The sequence below is a fragment of the Oreochromis aureus genome, linkage group 1 (genome assembly GCF_013358895.1).
Source record: "Oreochromis aureus strain Israel breed Guangdong linkage group 1, ZZ_aureus, whole genome shotgun sequence".
Classification (NCBI taxonomy): Eukaryota; Metazoa; Chordata; class Actinopteri; order Cichliformes; family Cichlidae; genus Oreochromis; species Oreochromis aureus.
In genome coordinates, this window is record NC_052942.1 from 20303316 (window position 1) to 20323480 (window position 20165).

The window sequence follows — 20165 nt, forward strand, 5'->3', positions numbered from 1 at the left end:
ACATCCCAGGTAGAGAATATCTTTCAGTCTTATTAGGTGACAACATTTTGCAGCTCTTGACAAGTTACAAGGTTAAGTTACTTTATTTTTTGTCATCTTAGAGTGTTAAGTAGTTATTTTATTACTTTTACTTAGAATTTCCAGCCTGCTTTTGTACTTATTTCTGACTTATACTGCATCACTACTATTATACTATAATGCTGCACAACAAGGTAAAAACTGTATGGTCAATGAGAGCTGCTCATTGGAAAAGGATGGAAATTGCCCTTCAATTACTCACACTTATAAATGCTGCTCTGTGAAAGCTGCAAGCATAAATTAAGAATTCAGTGCGTTTATATATATTGTATATACAAGAAAAGGAGAAAACTGAGATTCTGGGTTAATCCAATTCTCAGGAGAAGGCAGCAGCAAGGAGAATTTCATGGTTTGATCCAGGAGTTGAAGATATATCACGACCGCTATTGTGTATATTTAAGGATGTCAGTGGGGCAGTATAAGCATTTGTTAATAGACCTAACCACATCTGATCCAGAGCAGGATCCAGCTGTGTGTCTGAGGTAAAATAGTATTATTTTGCATTGTAGATATCCTTGCATATTCAGTACCAGAGTACGTTTTGAGTGCTCTTGTTGCCGAATGCATTTGAAAATCTGAAAAACTGAACTTGATTCTAAAAGAATAAATGCTGCAACTTTGTCTTTCCAAATTATCACATCTGTGAACGGCTGCATTGAGTCTGACAAGTATTTTTAATGCTCATGAAGTTACGTGTTCAGTGTGGGAAGAGCTTTAGAGTTAGATATGAAAAGGATAATAGTATCTCAAATAATACTAATAAATAAATAACAATAATAAGAAGCAAAAAAGTTAGTTTTCGACTAACTTTTTTGTAATAACAGTTTGAAACAAACACCCTCAAGAAAAAATCTATTCAGTAGGCTTAGTAGAAACTACACATGATCTCATACTTCTGCATAAGTGCATTCACATTACCAAGTAGAGGAACATGTACCTGGTGGAGCACTGAATGTGGAGAGCTGTACACTTGTACATGTCATTTTCGCTATATAACATAAAAGTAGTCACCAAACAATTTTAAGCTAGTTAGAAAAGGGTACACTGTCAGCGCCGATACAGTTGCCATTGGTGATTTTATAGTTACCAACTGATTTCTTTCAGGCACTAAGTCTACATGGGTTGTGGGTTTTCTTGGTGTGGAAGCATGTTGAACTGTGAGCTTCAGTATTTAGCAGTTCATGCTGTGTTCAGAGCCTGGAAAACAACTCCAGCTGGCCTGATAATCCCAATCCAACACTAAAATCTCTGTTTCCAGTATGTGTACAGCTAGCTGTGTTTTATTTGAGACAGATATACTAAGTGAGGCAGTTTTATTTCCTGTTTTATTAGGTAAGATCACTTTACTTTCATTTTGTTTCATGTCCATCGAGAATTCTGCTCTACCCTTTTGTTCAACAGCTTTTTGCCCACTGCTGGATTATGCCTTCATTAGAGTATTTTTGTTCTGTCCCTCAGTTTGTTCCCTTTGTTTTTTCCCCACTTAGGTAAATTTTCATTTTCATGGACTCAAGTACTGTTGCCTAAGAGCCAAATTGTTGATAGTAATTTATTTTTTGTTTGTAATGGTAAAAGAAGTTTACATGTGGAGCAGACAATAGAGTTAGGAATGTAGAGCCACAAAATTTTTACCTGTATAAAATGGAGTGGAGTATCATGGATAAAGAAAGCAACATCCTTTTTTTTATTTGGGTAAACATCTTAAAAGAAATAATGGCAGTCGTAAGACTTGTTCCACCATGTCGTAAGAAAGCTGAACGCAGACCTGCTCAGCGTTAGCAAACAAAAAGCTTTCACGTGTTGTGTTAGCTTGTCTCAACATAGCTCGTTTGATCATATTACTTGAAGTTCATCAGCAGTTTTATTTCAAAGACGTGAAGATTTTTTATTTAGATTTTCGTCTTGACATTAAGAAGGTAAAGGAGATCATGTGATCAATTCAAGACCTCCACATATACACAGATGATATGGTGATGCTAACTTTAGTTTCCAGGATTAAAAAATGATTCATGACATTGTAATAATATAATAATAGTGCTAAGAGAAAATTGTTATTGAAGGCTAAGCAATCACAACTACAGACAAAAAATATCATGTTTCAAGGCTAAAAACTTAAGAACAGCCAACTACAAATACCCTTTTTCCATTGAAATGCTATATTGTCTCATACTTAAATCAAGGCATTTTTAAAATATTCTGTAACAGCTTATTGCATCAGCATGCCACAGAGAAAGGGATGCAAGATCTGCTTTATGCCCGCACTCATGTCCTGGCTTCGCGCTTCCGTACCAGCACAAAACAGACACAGCAACAAACAGAAAGCACTACATATTGGAGCAACATTGGCTTCAAAGTGTGATCTGCTCTGGGATAAAAAAAATACCTGTGCTCATTCTCTATTTAGCTTTGTGATGAGATTATACAAGCTGGATTGCAGCATCCTGTGGTGTAGGTAGGATTCAGAGTACCCACACCACCCTACTGCTGCTGCCAGCTCAAAACACCGAACAATGATGTTGCCGAGTGGCAGCAACTCTAGCAACGGCTTGCCGTGAAGTTTAGTTCACAGAAGACTAGAAAAATTTCTAACTGTTGCTAAGGTAATTCGTGTTTTGACTGTTGTTTTATGCGATAAATATGAATCTAAACATCTAATGCTCAAAAATGTTTGAGGAGGACAATTTTTAAATTAAACTCTAACCTCCTTCATGGGTGTTAAAGAGATGAGGTAGGAGTTTGGGGGGAATTCTTCTGAGGAGTTGGAGAGCACTTAGTAGTTAACATTGGTGTCAGATCTTTCTACAACTACAGGCAGATGTCTTACTATTTTTGACCCTTATCTATGTGTTTAGCTCATGTCCAATAACAATAGACCGTGCTCTAACCAGAATGCTAAATAGAGTCCTGGGATGCCTTTCCACCCTGGGATTTGTCTTTGTTCATATCTTCCAGCTCATCAGGCAGCAGCGGCGCGTCCAAAATAGCTCCAGTGACTTTTTCTCTTTCCATTTATATTCCTAGACCTTTTCAAGAAGCTTTTACCTAGCCAGCATTTTACTTTCCATATAAACACAAACACTTACCATTTGCTTCCATTGCACAGGTGGGGAAAATAAATTGAGAACAAAAAGAGAAAGCAGGGAATAAAGGAGACAGGTGAGCAAAGCATAAAGGAACATGGTGCTGAGAGGCAGAGTTGGTGGAAAGAGGACAAAGGAAAGAAGGAAGGAGAATGACCATAATGCAAAGGGACAAAGCACAGAGGGACACAGTCAGCATATGGCTCAGAGGTCGCCCTGACTGCTTCATAATGCCTGACTGTTCAGCTCGAAGTGATGGCAGCCGATGAACATGCATCACTTTGCTCTTGGGTGCCCCTCCTGCTACATGGGACAAGTGGCGACAAGAGGTACATGACACATCCTACTTGATCTAGAAAACCCCACTGATGTCCCCAAACAGAGGAATGAAACATATGACTAACTGGGTGTGTAAAAGCAAAAGAAACAAAGGAAACACATTTGAAAGCTGGAGCCTGTAAGCCATTTGAAAGCCACCTGGGCAGAAACGAGCGGGAATGAAAATCTGCAGCAGGATCAAGACTCTGATTAGGCCAGACAGGCCTGACAGATGGACAGACCAGATTAGGCATATAGACATGTATCAAACAAGGCGAGACAACGGTCATGTCTGAGTGTTGTCTGACCCCTGCGGAGAGGAGGGTGACAGCAAGGTCAGCAGCTGATTTCAAAAAGTGCTGCTCCAAAATTGCACAAACACAACTTCAAAGCACTTGTACAGAACTCTACAAAAGTTTAAAATTACATCTCATTACTTTATATTTTGCTTTCAAGGAGCCAGACTTTCTTGTAACTTTTTAAACTGGGCTTCTGAAGGTCTTTTATTGGACATTGGACAACACAGCGCTGTGTCTACATATAACAAAGAACACATTATTTGTTCCCATCCGGTCTTTATGTGATGACGTGTGAACCCTGCTTCCAGGTCCAAACTATTATCCGTTTATTAAGGGGCCTTGTATTTTGTTCTATTTAATCTGAACAAGGCCTTAAAAAAAGTCAGTGATTACTATCGGCCTCTCTCAGTTTTTATTACCACTATTCATTTTAAAGCCCAGTTTTTAAAACCTTACGATGTAACTACAGCCCAGCCCATGCAGCAGTATTATTAATGACTAACCTCGTATTGTGGATGGATTATCTCAGTTGTTCTCCTGACTGAAGTTTGGTTCGTTCATAGCATCGGGAACCCTCGCGCTAACTTTTATAGAGTGGAAAAAAGTTAGCGTTCGTCCTCCAACTTCACTATGCTAAGGTTTTTATGTTATGCTAACCATAGCTGTGTAGCTAGCCACCACATAGCACATCATTATATACCACCTAGTTCAACTTCGGTAACCCTACAAATGTCACTGCTGTTTAGTTTTCTGTCTTCATTTATGTCAGAAGTGATAGCAGAGGTGTACGTTTGAATTTTTTCAGAAATCCCTCAGTCAGAACATGGTATATTATGTTTGGGTGGAAACTAGCGAGCTAACTTCCTGCTAACTTCTAACTCCGTCAAGAGCAGCCACACTGATCATTTCAATAAAGATGAAAGAATTTCGACAGTTTTTATCTCTCAGTGATGCTGCAGTGTTCGTTTGACTTTGGGACCTGAAGCGGAGTTTGGACCCGTAAATGGCTAATGACATCAGACTTAAAGACCAGATTTCTTTAGTTGAATATCCAAAAGATGCTAAAGATAACAAGGTTTGACAGACATGAAATAGTATTTTTGGTGATTCCTAAAGATTTATAAACTGAAAACGTAAGAGAGCACCTTCAACATGGTGTTCAGTTTGTCCTTAAAAAATTAAGTAAACTGAAAAAATAAAGGACAAAACAGTGGTAGGTCTAAGGAGGAGACTCTGTTATGGTTTGGGGCTATATTTAAACCAGTGGAGTTAAGCATCTTGTCAAAAGTGATGAAATTATGAACACAGAGACAGAAACACCATCCGATTTTCATCCACCACAGTAGATGCTACAGTATCGCTTCTGGAAGGCATCTGATTGGCAGCACCTTCAAAATAATGCAGTAAGAGCACATGTGGATAAAAAAACACACAATGGAACAATGGATCCCCAGAACCTAGATCTCAACATTACTGAAACTGTGTGGGATCATCTTGACTGAAAACAGAACAAATGGGAGCCAACATCCAAAGAAGAGCTTTCTTATAATAAAGAAATGCCAAGAAAAGCAATTAGAATTAAACAGTTTTTGCCTCATATACTGTATTTCCATATTTGTTTACACAAGCACGTTTAACTAAATTGACTATTTCGCTGTTTCCTAACAAAATATAAAGAAATTAGGGGTGGCTCAAGCCCTTTGCACAGTACTGCACGAATAATGTATGAGCATAAATCTGCAGTGAAGACAAGTCACTGCAAAAGCAAACTTTAGCAAGAAAATGCTAAAATAAGGTAAACTGTATAACTGCAGCATATAGTTAATGTGGACTGAGTAATGATTTTGCATGCTTAGGCATCATAAATTACTTCCGCTCAGTATCTACACATCATATATGCCCAAAACTTGTTTTACCTCAGTATTCTGTCAAAATCAACCTTTAAGGACATAAAACTTTCTTAAATCAAATTAACCTGTACCAGTGGAACACTAACGTTTTTATTACCACCCATGGCTGCAAGCAGGGTCACACTTATTCCCAACATACGAGTTTCACAGAAGACCGAAAACCAAAGCCACTTAAAATGTTTAACAGCTGCCAGCAAAAGTATTTAATGTTTACTGACAGCTGTTAATCTTTTAAGTACTATCCCAGTGTGGTTGTATTTGTTGTGTAGTCATAAACTATTTAATTGCTAGGTCTGTTTCTATGCATGAGTTATTTATTTATTTTTTTAATTTGAAAAGGAGAATTGTGTAATCACTAAGATGGTCGGCAGTATCAAACAACGTTAGACATCCTGCGCAGATTACAGGTATTATATCATCTGTCTAATAAATAAAGGACTGTGTGTGTGATTAATCCAATCCACTCACTGCTTTGGAGGATGCATTTCTGCAGACCCAAGGAAGTGTAGTGTCAATTTGAAATAGCTTGGTCAAGCTAAGCAGTCTTCACACTTTGGCTAGAAGTTGTTTACTGTTAAACTTTGACATCAGTCAAACGCAGTGACGTCTCAGTAGGGAACCTCCCTTGATACATCATGTTCGGAAAGCTGCAGGCCACTCTGGATGTGCAAATGTGTGCATGATCAGCACCTCACCCACCGTCTGCAGCTCTTTCGGCAAACTTATTGTCAACTGATATTAAATTGTTTTGAACACTATGTTTAGTAGCTATCAGCTGTCAGACGATCTCTCTTATCACTGAGGTGGTTATGTCAAAGGAAGCGACTAATTAAACCTGACATTTGTTGCTAATTAGCGGTGATAGACGAGCAGCCATTCAGTGTGTGCATCCTCATATCTGTCCAGCTTTTCAAAAGCAATTTTCTGTTTGTGCATGCATCAATATTGTTAAATCATTAAACCGTGATCTTTGAAACCCAAATCAGTCTTATAAATGTTTTAAATCACTCACTCGTGCTGCTGAATGACATTTCAACTACGTAAAAAAAAATGTTGACAGGCAGGGTCGTGTACAAATATAACATCCTAAAAAAACACTTGGATCTCTGTCAAACTTAAGTAGATCCCCTCTGCTGTGTCCTTCTCGGTTTGTGGGGTAGCAGTGATGGATCCCATCTTGTCGGCCCCCCAGTGAGCCACTGTGACAGTCGGGAGTCACCAGAGGCCCCAAACGTGTGACTCACAGATTCTTAAAGTCATTCCTGACTCTGACTGGAGACGATGAGTCTCTGCTAGCATCACTGCCGCCAGCAGGCTCTTTAAGCAGCGATTACCAGACGCCTATTTAGACTCAACATTACATGAACGCAGACATGCGCTGGGTTGCAGCTGTGTTAGGAGGATGCAGCTGCAGAGTCAAATTTCAGTAACTAATCAGGAGCAATAACATCATCAATTGAGTTTTTCAGTGACCTACAGCAAGTTGCATGGAGAGGAAAACGAAACCACACATGCATCTTGCATCTTGATGTTCTGTTATGAATGCTACTTTTTCAGAGTTTTGTCTTTTAAGAATTTTCCAGCATACTGTGTTATAAAGACTTTACATTGGTTTTATGTTTACTGTGTAAAGCAGTTTGTGCATCACATGTTCTTATTCAGCTCGTCTCAGTTAGTCTCCCTCCTCTCACTCCCAGTCGGTCATGGCTGTTCAGTCGGAGGTTTCTTCTTGTTCCAAGGGAGTTTTTCCCTCTCACTGTCGCTAATTGCTTGCTCATCGGGGGTCATTTAATTATCATTAACCTTAAATCTGCATTATTTATATTGGCCAGCGGTAAGCGACTCTTCTGATTTCAAAAATACTTCATGTCTGTGGGGGAAAAAAACATCAACCCCAAAAAAGCCTCGTAAATCAACTTTGTGAACACTTTGTTGATGCATTTATGGCCTCTGGCACTAATTTAAAGTCTTATTTAATACAAACTGATACTCATCTTCTACAGTTTCATACCCATTACAATACAAAATGCTAATAAATAAGGAAAGCTTTAATATTCATCAGTCAAACATTGAGATGACCCAAAAGGTCAAGGCTTTAACACAGCTAATAAATGGCATACGGTGTATTAGCTCCATACATCAGGGCTCGCAAAATCGCTAGCCCGACGTCCCGGGGCTAGCGATTTTTCCAGTCGGGCTATCAAAATCTACCTCAGCCCTGCCCGTCGGGCTATCATAGGAAGGAAAATATATGTCCATGCTTTTGCATTCTTTCGAAAATGTAGCTGAGTAATTATGTCACTGGCATCGATGAGCCTCTGTCAATACGTGACATATTGAAATCGCGTTTGAATTTGTGCTTGTTTTTTGCTTTCACTTTCACTTTGCGATCGCGCGAACGGTGTGTAGAGAGCGGCAGCACTGATTGGTGAGTCACGATTAATTGCGCACCAATTCCTCTGACATCGTCTTATCACTCATTAGCTTACTATTCAAACGTGACAAGTGAAATCTCCCACAGCAAGCTTAAACATGTGAGAGGTTGATTGTGCAGAGAATCGCTGACCGTTATGTAAGTACGTGTGTAAAAGCAGCAGGATTTACGCCGGTATTTTAGTTCTGCTGAGCCAAATAAGACAGGTCAGGGTGAAGAAGGGGCAGCCAAATAAAAGCCTACCACAAAACGGAAAAGTTATGACAAATCAGACTATGAGGCAAAAAGAAAGCTCAGCTTTTTTGGTTTTCATGGACAAAAGAATTTCTGTGGCTGGAATATGACGAGCTAAATAAATGATGTTCTGCCAGGTGTGTCGTGAGTTTCATTTCATTTGAGTCGACAAGCGCCTTTGTTACTGGGACCAGTAATTTTAAGAAAGACCCCATCAGAACCCATGAGAAATGCAAGAAATGCATTATTGCCCAGTCTGCAATATCTTTCCCAGAACAAACAGCAATTGCAAAAAACATACTAAAAATAAACCAAGCACAAGAAGAAGTCCTGAAAAATCTTTCAAAAGCGTACTATGTTGCAAAGAGTGAACTACCATTGGGCAAATATAGCAGTCTTTGCAAACTTCAAAAAGCAAATGGCCTCGATCTTGGTTCCACTAACCCCTTACCCTTGACTTCAGTGGAAATTTCAGATTCAGGATCTGACACAGACTGATTCATGTTCTAAACAGTTCTTACAAGTTCATAGAAATTTCTGTTCAATTAGAAACAAGTATTTGAGTTGATGATTGTAATTTTTATACAGTTGTTGTGATTTGTATTTTAACAATTTTCTGATTAATTTTTGTTTCCGTTACAATATTATACTTTAATGTATAATATTGTAAAGGAAACAAAACATTAAAAAACTGCTCTCTTTTTTATTCGGGCTACTTAAATTTATTTTGGGCTACCAAAAACTGAAGAGTGCCTGCCCGAAGGGCTACCAGAGATTTTGAAATTTTGCGAGCCTTGTACATCCTTTATACACACAGATGTGCGTTACCACCACCTGCTCAGCTCTGATACGTTGCTACATGCGCTGCAGACGATGTCGACAGTTTGGTAAACAACTGAATCAAAGTTGCTCAGACAGACGTGTTATGTGATGACATCGTTTCTGCATTGACCAATGGATGTTTTTGCAGTCAGAATTGAGCTCAGTGGTACATTTACAGTGAGCCTTAACGCAAAGGTAGAAATAGTTCAGTTTATTATGAGGCTTATAAACCAAATTTTTTAAATTTTTTGCATAATTTGAAGTGTAAAAACACATCTGAATAAAGTGCAGTGCATATATAAACTCATTTCCAATTATGACCATATCCAACAAAGCCAATACTACGAAAAAATAACGATTTTTCCTCAGTTAGCAGCATTTAAATCAGACCAGAAAAGTTATCACTAAAGGGCCTAACCCAGACACAAACAAACACACTCACACACAGCGACAGCAACAACCACACACCCGCGGGATGCTCGGAGAGTGGGAGGGGGTAAGGGGGTGAGCCACGAGTCAATAAACCCTGTGTAATCTGTTCCCTTTAGTGGCATAAACCATCTGAGAGGAGATTACAACCGTTCTGCCAAAGTAAGAACATGCGAGTTCCTAATGGACAGAAACACTGAATACTCACTCACACACACTCAGACACACAAACATGTGTGTGAACCCTCGCACTTACCATACGAGGGCCGTGAAGGCCGTAGAGTAAGAGTAGTATGTTCAAAGATTAAAGCAATGACTCATGTTTATAAGATCGGACTTACTGAGTGTAGGTGTGAAAAAAATAGCATGTCAGCACGTTTTTAGAAAAGTACTGATTATCATGGCAGGGCCACCATAAACTTGGGCTCCCGCCGAGGTAACTAATGCAAGGCGTTGTCAGTTTGTGTGAGATTACGCATCGTGGACTCCGTGAGTGGGTCTGTAGGAGTGGAGAGTAGGGGGGAGGCAGACAGGAGTTGTTAAATGTGCATCTATATATGTGTGTGTGTGTGTTCTTCTCAAGAGCTGGGAGGGAGGAAGTGTGGAGAGGCAAATCAGAGGGCAGAGAGGAGGGCTGCATGTGTGTGTTCGTGGCACAGGGCGGGGGGTAGAGGGGGCGCTGACTTTATGCATCATTAGGCAGGTGGACTGAGAACACCAGGCGGAGCTGTGACCATGGAGGGGAGCTGAGCAGGCATCTGGCACACAATACACAGCAATACACCCACATATTATGGAAAGCTGCCTACAGATTAGACAGTTGTCATTGGGCTAATTGTCATACGTGGATGATCACAAAGTAATTACAGTGTCCTGGCTATCACAGGACACCATGTGTTTTGTTTAATAACAACGTGCTGGCTTGTTTTGTGCTGTGGTGGGGGGGGCTGTACTGTGGCTCGAGGTTCACTGTGTTTATCTTATTATAAGAAGAGTAAGACAATGCTCAGATTATTACAGCTAACCACCTTAACCAAGTAATCTGATATTAAGGTCGTAATTCAATTAAGAATAAAGCCAGTGATAAAGCTCGATTAATCTGGCACTTGGAGCAAAACAGTACTCCAATCTGAACTTGGTGTCTTTTATGTTTGTTTTCCCTCGCCTGTTTTCAATGTTAGCCCTTATGTCCACTGTGTCATGAAAGACCAATTACAACACAGGAATGGAAATATAAAAACTGCAGGCCTCTTAATGAGCTCTCTAAATACACACGCTTCATAAACACAAACACACGAGATGCTGCTGTTGTTTTCCACATTATTTAAATCTCATTCTTCCTGCCGCAGGTACAAAACAATAGTGACAAAAACAGCGAAATGCAAATGTAGCATCTGATGTAAATCAGCTGAGGTACATAAAGTTCATTATTTTGTGATTTGTTATTGTTTCAGTGCAATTAGCTGCTCTTTAAGCGTGATCGATGGCCTCAAGTCGTTTATTTATCGCTGGGGGTTGAGCGTTTTGAGCCACTGCGTAGCCGCCTCTTCATATTTGTTGCTTATCTGACTGTGGAAAAAAGTTTCATTTCAAATCTTTCCTCCTGTTTCCTCTACAGAGAGAAAGCCAGTCTGCATGTAAAGGGACTGGCTCATATACATACCATCTGTCAGTGATCAGAAGTTGATTGCTAAGCTATAGTTGTAAAGGTAAAACTTTAAACAATTTTGTTTTCCAGCATGATCACATGAAATTTACAATGACTGTTCAGCCAATTAAAACACAAAACAAATTAAGCGCTACCTAAATCACATGCTTGCATTTGCCAATCACAGCTGTTCTCTATCATATCAAAACTATCTCTCCACTCACAGCTGTCCAGAAGTCGCACCGGTGATGGTTTGATCGGAACGTGTCCCAGAGCGGCCAGAAGCTAGTCTCTCACTCAGAGAACCAAGGTTACAAAGTAACCAACTGTTCTCTGCATTCAAAAACAGATACAACAAATTCAAATGTTTGGGACAAAAATCGAATTTCTCACAACAGATCATTGTCTGTTGTTTGGAAATACTTTTGATTTAGTGCAAGTGAAGAAAATCTGCAAAAAGAGTTGTGTGTGTCTGCACTGCAAAGCAACAAAGCGTCTTCAGCTATCTGAAATAAAACAACAAAAACTGCAGTATAATTAATGCATGAAGTCAAAGAGAAACTGTGCAATGCTAACATTAATCATCAACTCACATGTTGATAAAAACAAGGGTCACACCGTGCAAAAGACGTGTTATCCCCTCACATACTTTTTTTCCAAAGAGACAAAACCTGTCGCAGGAGTAAAATAAAGAGATCTCACAGCTACTATTAATATTATCCATCATGCAGGTACAAGGAATGGAGTGAAAGACCCTACCTTTAATATTCTAATAATCTCATAATACGTGAAGATGTACACAAATCTTTGCAAGTTCTGCTTACATAAAACAATTTTTGCCACTAAAATCAGTGAAGAATCCTGACAAATATTTGTGATCTCAACACTGTACAAAATAATTATACGACAGTCAAAATTACTCCAACCAGTTGCAGTACTGTCGCAACCACGACAGTACTGGAGGCAGTCGCTGTCCAACCTCGATGCTGAGATTAGTTCATCGCTCTACACGCCTACTTGATCTTGGCAGCAGTTATTTGGGACGTTATCGCTGCAGCTCGCTGAATTTCAGACATTTTCGTTGTCTCTGGTCGCGACATCACAGCCAGTCCTGTTCTTACGCTCGTTAAGGAACAACATCTCCCATTACCTGAGTGCAAGTGAGTCTGATATAAATCATGTATGAGCTAGGTCCTCCAGCAGCAGCTTATTTCTGCGTTGTGCAATCTCAACCTTGTGGTATGAATGGAAGGAAACCAGACCACTTACTCAAGCTTTCAGAAGACGCTGACATTTCATTTAGTTATGAAGATACAAACTGTTCAGCCTGGCTTCTTCGGGTGTTTAAATTCCTTTCTTGTGTTGCACAAGTCAAAGAGTAAAGTGAATGTAAAGCAATGCATTTTTCCCTCTGGAGGACTGAAATTAAGAAACTAACTACTTCTAAATATGAAAGCAGTTATATAAAACAGATTGAAGTTGAAGCTACAACTCGTCAACTGCTATTAGCTCACCGGTTGAAACACATCAGGATTAAACTTCTATGATGCTCGGTGATCACCTAAACTTGGGTCATTGCTTCGGTATTCCAACCTAAAGTCAGACCTTACATTTTTAAGCATTAGCTCAGTCTTCACAGCAAGCGAGTTACTTGTGTGCACGTGAGCCTACTGACTCTGGACTCTGACTTCACTGAATAAAGACGGAAATAGCAGGCAAGAGAATCCAAGGGTGACTCCATGAAACACACACTGCAGCTACACGCTGGCTCAGCTACGCTCCGTTAAAGTGGCTGTCGGAGGCGATACAGTAATCCACTTTTAATGGCCGTGTCCCTTCCCCCACCGTGATGTGATGGCCCCGGACATACCACCGCGCCTCTCTTAAGGGAGAAGTGTCAAAACCAAGTCACCGCTGTGCGCTGTCCTACACGTTTGACAGTGGTTGGAGAGGAGCAAACCTATCCTTTCTCCCATGTGAGATCATTTCTGATTCAAAGTAATGGACCCATTTGCTCCCACATGTAGGATGGACCCCCTCAAAGCCTTGCACATCCTACGCAAGGAACCAGAGTTTGTCTTCTCAGTGTAAAGCAGTGCAAATCTGTAAGGATTGTGCTGGGTGCTTAATGTTATCTGCGTGGATTACAGTAGAAGAAAGACTGAATCTGCTCATTGTGATAAGATCCTATAATTAGACTGAACACCACTCTGCTGTGTCACGTTTTCTTTTTTTGTTCCTTTTCTTCTTTATAATGCTCCTTATTTCAATTAGTAAAAGAAGCGTTCTTCACAGTTTCCTTTATTATGCCCTATAGTGCAAACACATTCACAGTGTATCACAGTATAACAGCCTCTGACAGGTTGTCAGAAGCCAAATAAGGTTAAGGCAGTAGCGTCTTGCGCCCTGACACCAACTAATCAATTCATCGAGTGCATAAAGAAATAGGTCAGTTTGTCATTGGTATCATATTTAAATCATCTTTGAAGAGAAGCTCAGTGCAGCATTATCAAACTTTTTTTCAGGTAAATTTTAATAGTTTTGTGATGTAAAAAAAATATCTGGAGTTTATAAATGTTGACATGATTTCTTCAAAATATCTTACGTTTGCTGTCATCTTGTCATGTAGCTGTGAAAGCTAGAAGCAGAGAAGAGAGATTTTGTTTCGTTTTGTTTCAAAAAAGAAATCTTACAGTATTAAAGCATCCTGGGAACTTTTGGAGAGAAGGAAAGCGATGGGGAATTAATTGCAACAGAGGTGAGATGTAGAGACAGCTTTCTAAAATAAATTTTAAAAAAGTCTTTTGCCTGTTAAGTTTTGCTGATTCATCCGGAAACACCAGAGAACATTTTTAGACGAATAAATGATATCAAACGTGGACGTGTATTAAACTAGGTGGACATATTTAAATGGAAACGCACGGAGACGTGATCAGCCAATGAGAGTTAAACACCAAGCACCGCTCCTACACAAATGCAGGTGGCAAGAAGCTGCTAAATAAGAGATGAGCGTTTTTTTTTTTTTTTTTTTACCACTATACGTGATCGCAGAAATAGACGCGAGACCAGAGAGCTGCTCGGAAAACTGAAATCGCCGAGTGCGTGCGGGTAAAATAAGAAAGCGGTGTGTGTCCGCGTCGTTTCGCTGTTGCTGTAAATCCACCTGCTCTGTTTCGTGAAAACCTCACCAGCGGATCATAACACTCAGAGACCACCAGGAGGAACACGGAGAAGGGGCGACTGCGCACTGTTCACCCCTCTCCTCCTCCTCCCCGCCTAAATACCTGCTGGGTGTCGATGTCACCGGCGCGCACATCAAACTGTTGTTGAAGGAAGAGCGTCACAGAGGCGGATGGAGGCAGTCGCTTCCGCCAGCAGCTGCTGAGCTTCAACTTCACAGCAGACATAGCAGAAAAGCGCGACTGGAGCTTCTCAAACAAGACAACAAAGCCCAGAGGTTCATTTCAAACCTGCTTTCCCCTACGCTCCACACGCACCAACACACGCTCCGAACCAAAGCGCGCACCTCCTCCTCTTTGTCCATACTCACCACAGCTGTCTCTTTGCGGGGAGGCAGTCTTTGTTGGAGGCTGTCACTCCCATGGCCATCTGCATCACCGTTATATATTTCTGGTACTTCATCTTCTCCTTCTGCAACTCCTGCTGCCGCTGCCGCTTCTGCTGCTGCTACTTTTACTACAACTACAACTACTGCTGCTGGTGCTGCTACTTCTAGGAATCCGCGCGCCACCAAAGCGGCACAGGTGAGCGTGCATTCAAATGTCTGTTATTGTCCCCTCGCGTCATCCGCGGCATCCTCGGTGTCAAAAACGCCATTTCCACGCTGGAAGCACCGCTGACAGGGAGGACGTTCCCGGAGGAGTTCAAGGAAAGGTGCCACGCCGCCGCGACCCATGTCCGCGCTGACCCTCTAATCTCATTAGAGCTCAGAATAGATTGGCTAATCTATTCAATTTTAGTCAGGACCGGGTCATTGTTGTGGTTTGCCTCGTATGGCGGACACTTTCCCGGCCGCCAAACCGTGAAATGCCGGTTTGTTTGTGTGGAGAAAAAGAGTCGAGGGAAAGAGGCGGTTCAACAGTGAGCGGTAGGATGCAGCGGCGACGGCACCCAAGCGTCTGCGAGGTAGAAAAGACAGTGCGCGTGTGTTCAGCCAGAGAGGGAGAGAGCAGGAGAGTGACACAGGAGGAGGGAGGGAGGAGGAGAGAGGAAGCCATGTAATGGCTTTAGTGTGCGTGTGTGTGTGGTGGGAGACGTCGTCTAACTGATGCTTAGAGAAATCCCAGGATTGTAAAACTGAGACAAAGGTGTGTTTTCGACCTTGTTTTCTGCGAGATTGGTCCATTAAACTGAATTAAAGCATGGGGTGGATTTAAATATCATAAAGTGGAGGTGGAGAGGAACAAATCAGCTCATATGGAATTAAATAATCAGGAGGCAAGTAGGTGACCAGATTTGGTAACCTGGACCTTTAAGTATGAAGAATGAAAAAACCCCATGTATTACAAAGGAGAACTATTCCTGTATTCCTGTGCCTATATAAAGACTAAAAACATAAATGCAAATGATACAGGAAACCAGCTGCCTTTTCTGGGCTTCACACAAAGTGGAAAAAAACTGTCCTCCAATTGCAGGAGTCAAAATATGTTGTTTTTTCATTTATTTTAAACCATTGAGCTCGTATTTTCCAGACTAAAGACAAAGAGACCAATGAGTACAAAAGCCAGCATCCATCATTTTATGAGGCACATCTGACCATGAAGCAGAGGTAAGTTGCAAATCTGTGAAGGCACCATGAAAGCTTAATACAAGTTGTGGCGCAACATTTACTAATGATGTCGTTTACTAATGACCACGCTCTGCATGTATTAAAACATCATGTCTGTTGACCAATTGTAAAAATTATTCAGTGCAATTAAAAATACAAAAAATAATGCTTTAGACTAGGGCTGTCAACCATAAGGCCCAGGGGCCAAAACTGGCCCACCAAAGACACCAATTTGGGTCCCTGGGTGGCTCTCGAAAATGTGAAGGAGAGCATACATTATGGACACACCCCCACAGTCCCAGAGCCATTCATATTACACCAAATTAATTAAGTAATAGATAAACAATTAAATGACTAAAAGTTTGTTTTTCACTGTCTACTACAGAAATTTGTGCTTTTTATATGGGTTTACATTAAAAAAAATATTATTAGAGGGCCGTCTACACAATGAGCTACCAGAACTTTTTCTGTCATTTTACACATTTAAGCCCAATGAGTCATGCTGACAGATTTTTCTTTATCATGTAGAAAAAATGGGATGTGCTATTGAAATTGTACGTCTTTTTCTTTCATTAAAATACCTCAGGGATCGAATGTGTAAAGTTGGTAACTCTGAGAAAAAGGGGTGTTTCACTGGTCCCGCCCTCGTAAGATCAAAGGGGGCCGTATGTGGTAACGTGTTTGACATCCCTGCTCTACACTATTAAAGCCGAACTCATAAGTCCGCCTGGAATAGGAAAACATTTTGCTTTAAATACTTCAGTATTATTCTCTCCACTTCCCAAGTTCTTTTTTTGTTTTTTCACAGAAGGGGTGATAAAACAGTGAAAAAAAACACTGTACCACCATTTTTGAAACATATTACTGGCAATAAATTCAAAATAAGCAACAACATGTTGTATTTGTAATATTTTCAGTTAAATATAGAGCTTAAAAGGTTTGCAAACTGTTGCATTGTGCTATTTTTTTAGACATTTTACTCAGTTTCCAGTCTTTTTTGGAAGCATGAGCTGTGCATTAAAATCTTGGGTCATCTTAAACCACCACACAGCTCCAACTGAATAAAATGGACAATCAACATTACTGTAATAAGTAAAAAATATATATCTCCTCTTAATTTATTTTAATATACTTGCTAATGGTGCATATTATACACACATAAATACATTGTTCTTTTACATTTTCCAATAACTAGATTAAAGAATATTATAGTTAACATTATAATGTAGATATTATGATGGATTACTAATGTGTTTTGTTTTTAACATACATGCTATACCTCCTAATGCCAAGCCATACTAAATGCAAGGCTGAGGTTACACTTACTTACCCTTTAGGGGCTGATAGTTCACAGAGTGTCTACAGATGATAATCAATTCAGTGATTGATTCGGTGTCAAATTTAAATGCCCAGTAAACACAAGTCTTTAGTGAGACCTGAAAGACGAGGGGACGCAGAGGAGGCTGTGCGCTCATGACCTAAGGAGGAGTTACTCCCCGTGTGCGTGACATCTGTCAAACAAGTGAAATGCATTTCTCAGGGCTGTCGAATAATTTAGATTATGATGTAACCATAAAGAGAGTTCACAGACTCCTTCTGCATAAACCCCTTGGGCAGGACCACTTACCATTAAAGAATTTGGCAATGAAGCTGGGTTGCATCCTGCATATTTTATAATGAAGCTGCATCACGAGGGGAAACAGCATGTCCCTATCCCTGTATTTACATATTTGTTCAGACTAATAAACAGAATGAAGGATGGGAGAAGGACTGAGTATAAACCATAGTCCCCTTGAGACGGCCCATGCACCAGAAAAAAGCAAATGTAGATATAAACTCTATTTTTGACCAGCAAGCCAATGCAAAGCAAGCCAGTGGAACCAGCAAGCCAATGCAAAGGCAGGTAAATTTTGGATGGAGCAAGCTGGTGAGCAGCTGGTGGGGAAGGTCAGGAGGAAACTGCTGTTATCAGCACTGCTTGATATTGGCAGCTCTGAAAACAACAGAAAATTCACCCCAAAAAACTGAACACAGCCTCTCATGAAACTCCTCTGATGTTTATTTACAGTTCTTGGAGTTGGGAAGAGGATTAAATAAACATGTACACACATACACACACCAGCGTGCCAGTGGTCTGAAGGAGGGTGAGGTCACCACAGCAGTGATATGGTTTTAAGCCAAAAAGGACAGCGAAAACTGACGCACGGTCCTCAGCAGGCTGTCGATATTCCCTTTAATCTCTGGTATTAAATGCAATTTACTGGCTCCATTAGCCCCAAAAGTTTAAAATAGATTCTCTGGGCCTCACTTAGCTTCTACTGCACTCATTTTATGGCCTCAAACATAAAACTATACCTCCTTATATAGCCACAGACAAAAAAACAAAACAAGGCTAACTGTCCCCAAACCCAGCTGCCACAGATGTGATGTTATGGTGGGTTAAAGAGGGATGGAAAAGAATGCTGGTTTGGTTAAGAGTGAGATTTCCCTCAGGAGCAGCAACCATCCAAATGTGTTGATCCCCCCCCACCGCCATAAATTACACTATCCACTGGCCCCTGGCCACGATTAATCACATGACCACAGCAGCCAGATTAAATCTGTAGCCTTGGACTGCTCTCCTGTCTCGCTCTTGCTCTGCCTCTCTTTCATACCAAAAAGCAGACAGCAGGAGCAGACACATGGACCACATCAGCTGAGCATACAGCGGCAGATTATTACGTCTGAGTAAGCACAGAAAATTAGTCACCGAATGGCTGATGCGTGTCATCATTCACCTGTCATCTGTCTCTCCCTGCTCTGAGTGGTGTCTGTACAGCTCACAGGGACTGCCCCAGTTGTAATTATAGACCGCTTTTTGAAGTTGCCTGTACTCACATGCCCTTCAACGACAGCCAAAGAAGGAAAAAAACCACTGCCAGAGGCCAAATTGTCACTTTTGGAGTGATGAAGAAAATCAGTTATGTCTTTCTGTAGTGGAAGTGTGAAATTTAGATGTGAAGAAGCAAAAGGCAAAGCAGGGCGATTCAAGTCTGTAGTACAGAGATTACACAACTCTGGTTTCCCAGAGCATACAGTGGGAAAAGTCTGGAAAGTCGGATAAGTTCATTTAATGGATATAGTGTTGGGTTAGCCGCTTTAGAATTACCCAGGATACCTTTGGGGGTATGAATACCTCGATTTCTCTGTCTTCCACGTAAACATCACATCCTATCGATGATCCAAAAAAAGACTCAAAACCAGGATAGCCGTTTCCCTGTGCAATGTGGATGCTGCACTCCTGCTGTAACTCAACACTCCACTGCAGAGCATCACTGTCTCTGGGCTTGGCCACATTTTACCCTGACACCTGATATGGCTTCATACACAACAGCAAGATGATGTAAGATAAACAAGGAAAAGTTCAATAATTCGAGTTCTGAGTTGCTCAACGCACATGAAAGTGTTACTAAAATAAAACTAAATAAGATGATATAAGCACTAAAATGGTGTCACTGTGAGGCTGTGAAGACCGCTGGTAAATTTGAACTGTTAAAAACTTCCTCAGCTGTTCATATGAGTCAATCCCCCTCACCTCAGATAATTGGGGTCGCTCAACTGAACCTGTCAAAGGTGTTTGTTTTGGTACCTTTTGGCACATTTAAATTGAATTATCTTTTAAATTATTTGATTTGCTGAGTGCTTTATGTACAAATAGATGGTCCGCAAGGCTGCACTCAGGTTCTTGTTAGTGAGCCTGTAATATTTTTATTGTATGCTACATAGCACAAGTACCTGTCTGTACAGTGAACACACACACGGTTTATGTCACATTTTTCAAGTTTCCCTACAGTCTCACTAAGTCAGCATCCTCCATTCAAGCTACGGCCATCTGCTAGCATCCAAAGCAATCACGGGAAAGTTTTTGGTGCAGCACCCATATTGCAACGATTGAACTAATTTAAGTACATGTAAATTTTCCATGTAATTTTGTTACATTAACATTAACTTTAATGGAATCTGGTCATATGAAATTTACTTGATTGGTATACGTTCAGTTTACACAAAGCACATTTTCCTCAGTGATCAATTATTTATTATAATAAATAAAACATTGTTTTTGTACATATCAGCTGCATTTTACT

At 40.5% G+C, this 20165-nt stretch overlaps 1 protein-coding gene across 6 annotated transcripts in view; it reads right to left on the reverse strand.

Annotated features, from left to right (window-relative positions):
- The window catches only part of tjp1a (tight junction protein 1a), a 111406-nt gene extending 96078 nt beyond the window's left edge, over positions 1-15328 (reverse strand). For 2 of the 6 annotated variants that reach the window (XM_039610116.1, XM_039610082.1), the window contains exon 1: positions 14803-15327. In XM_039610116.1, the coding sequence (XP_039466050.1) occupies positions 14803-14894 (92 nt within the window). In that variant the 5' untranslated portion in view covers positions 14895-15327. Of the gene's footprint in view, positions 1-14536; positions 14584-14802 lie in introns of those variants that run through there. The other 4 variants (XM_039610097.1, XM_039610089.1, XM_039610087.1 and 1 more) reach the window with 3 other exon arrangements.
- Between the last annotated feature and the right edge of the window lie 4837 nt (positions 15329-20165).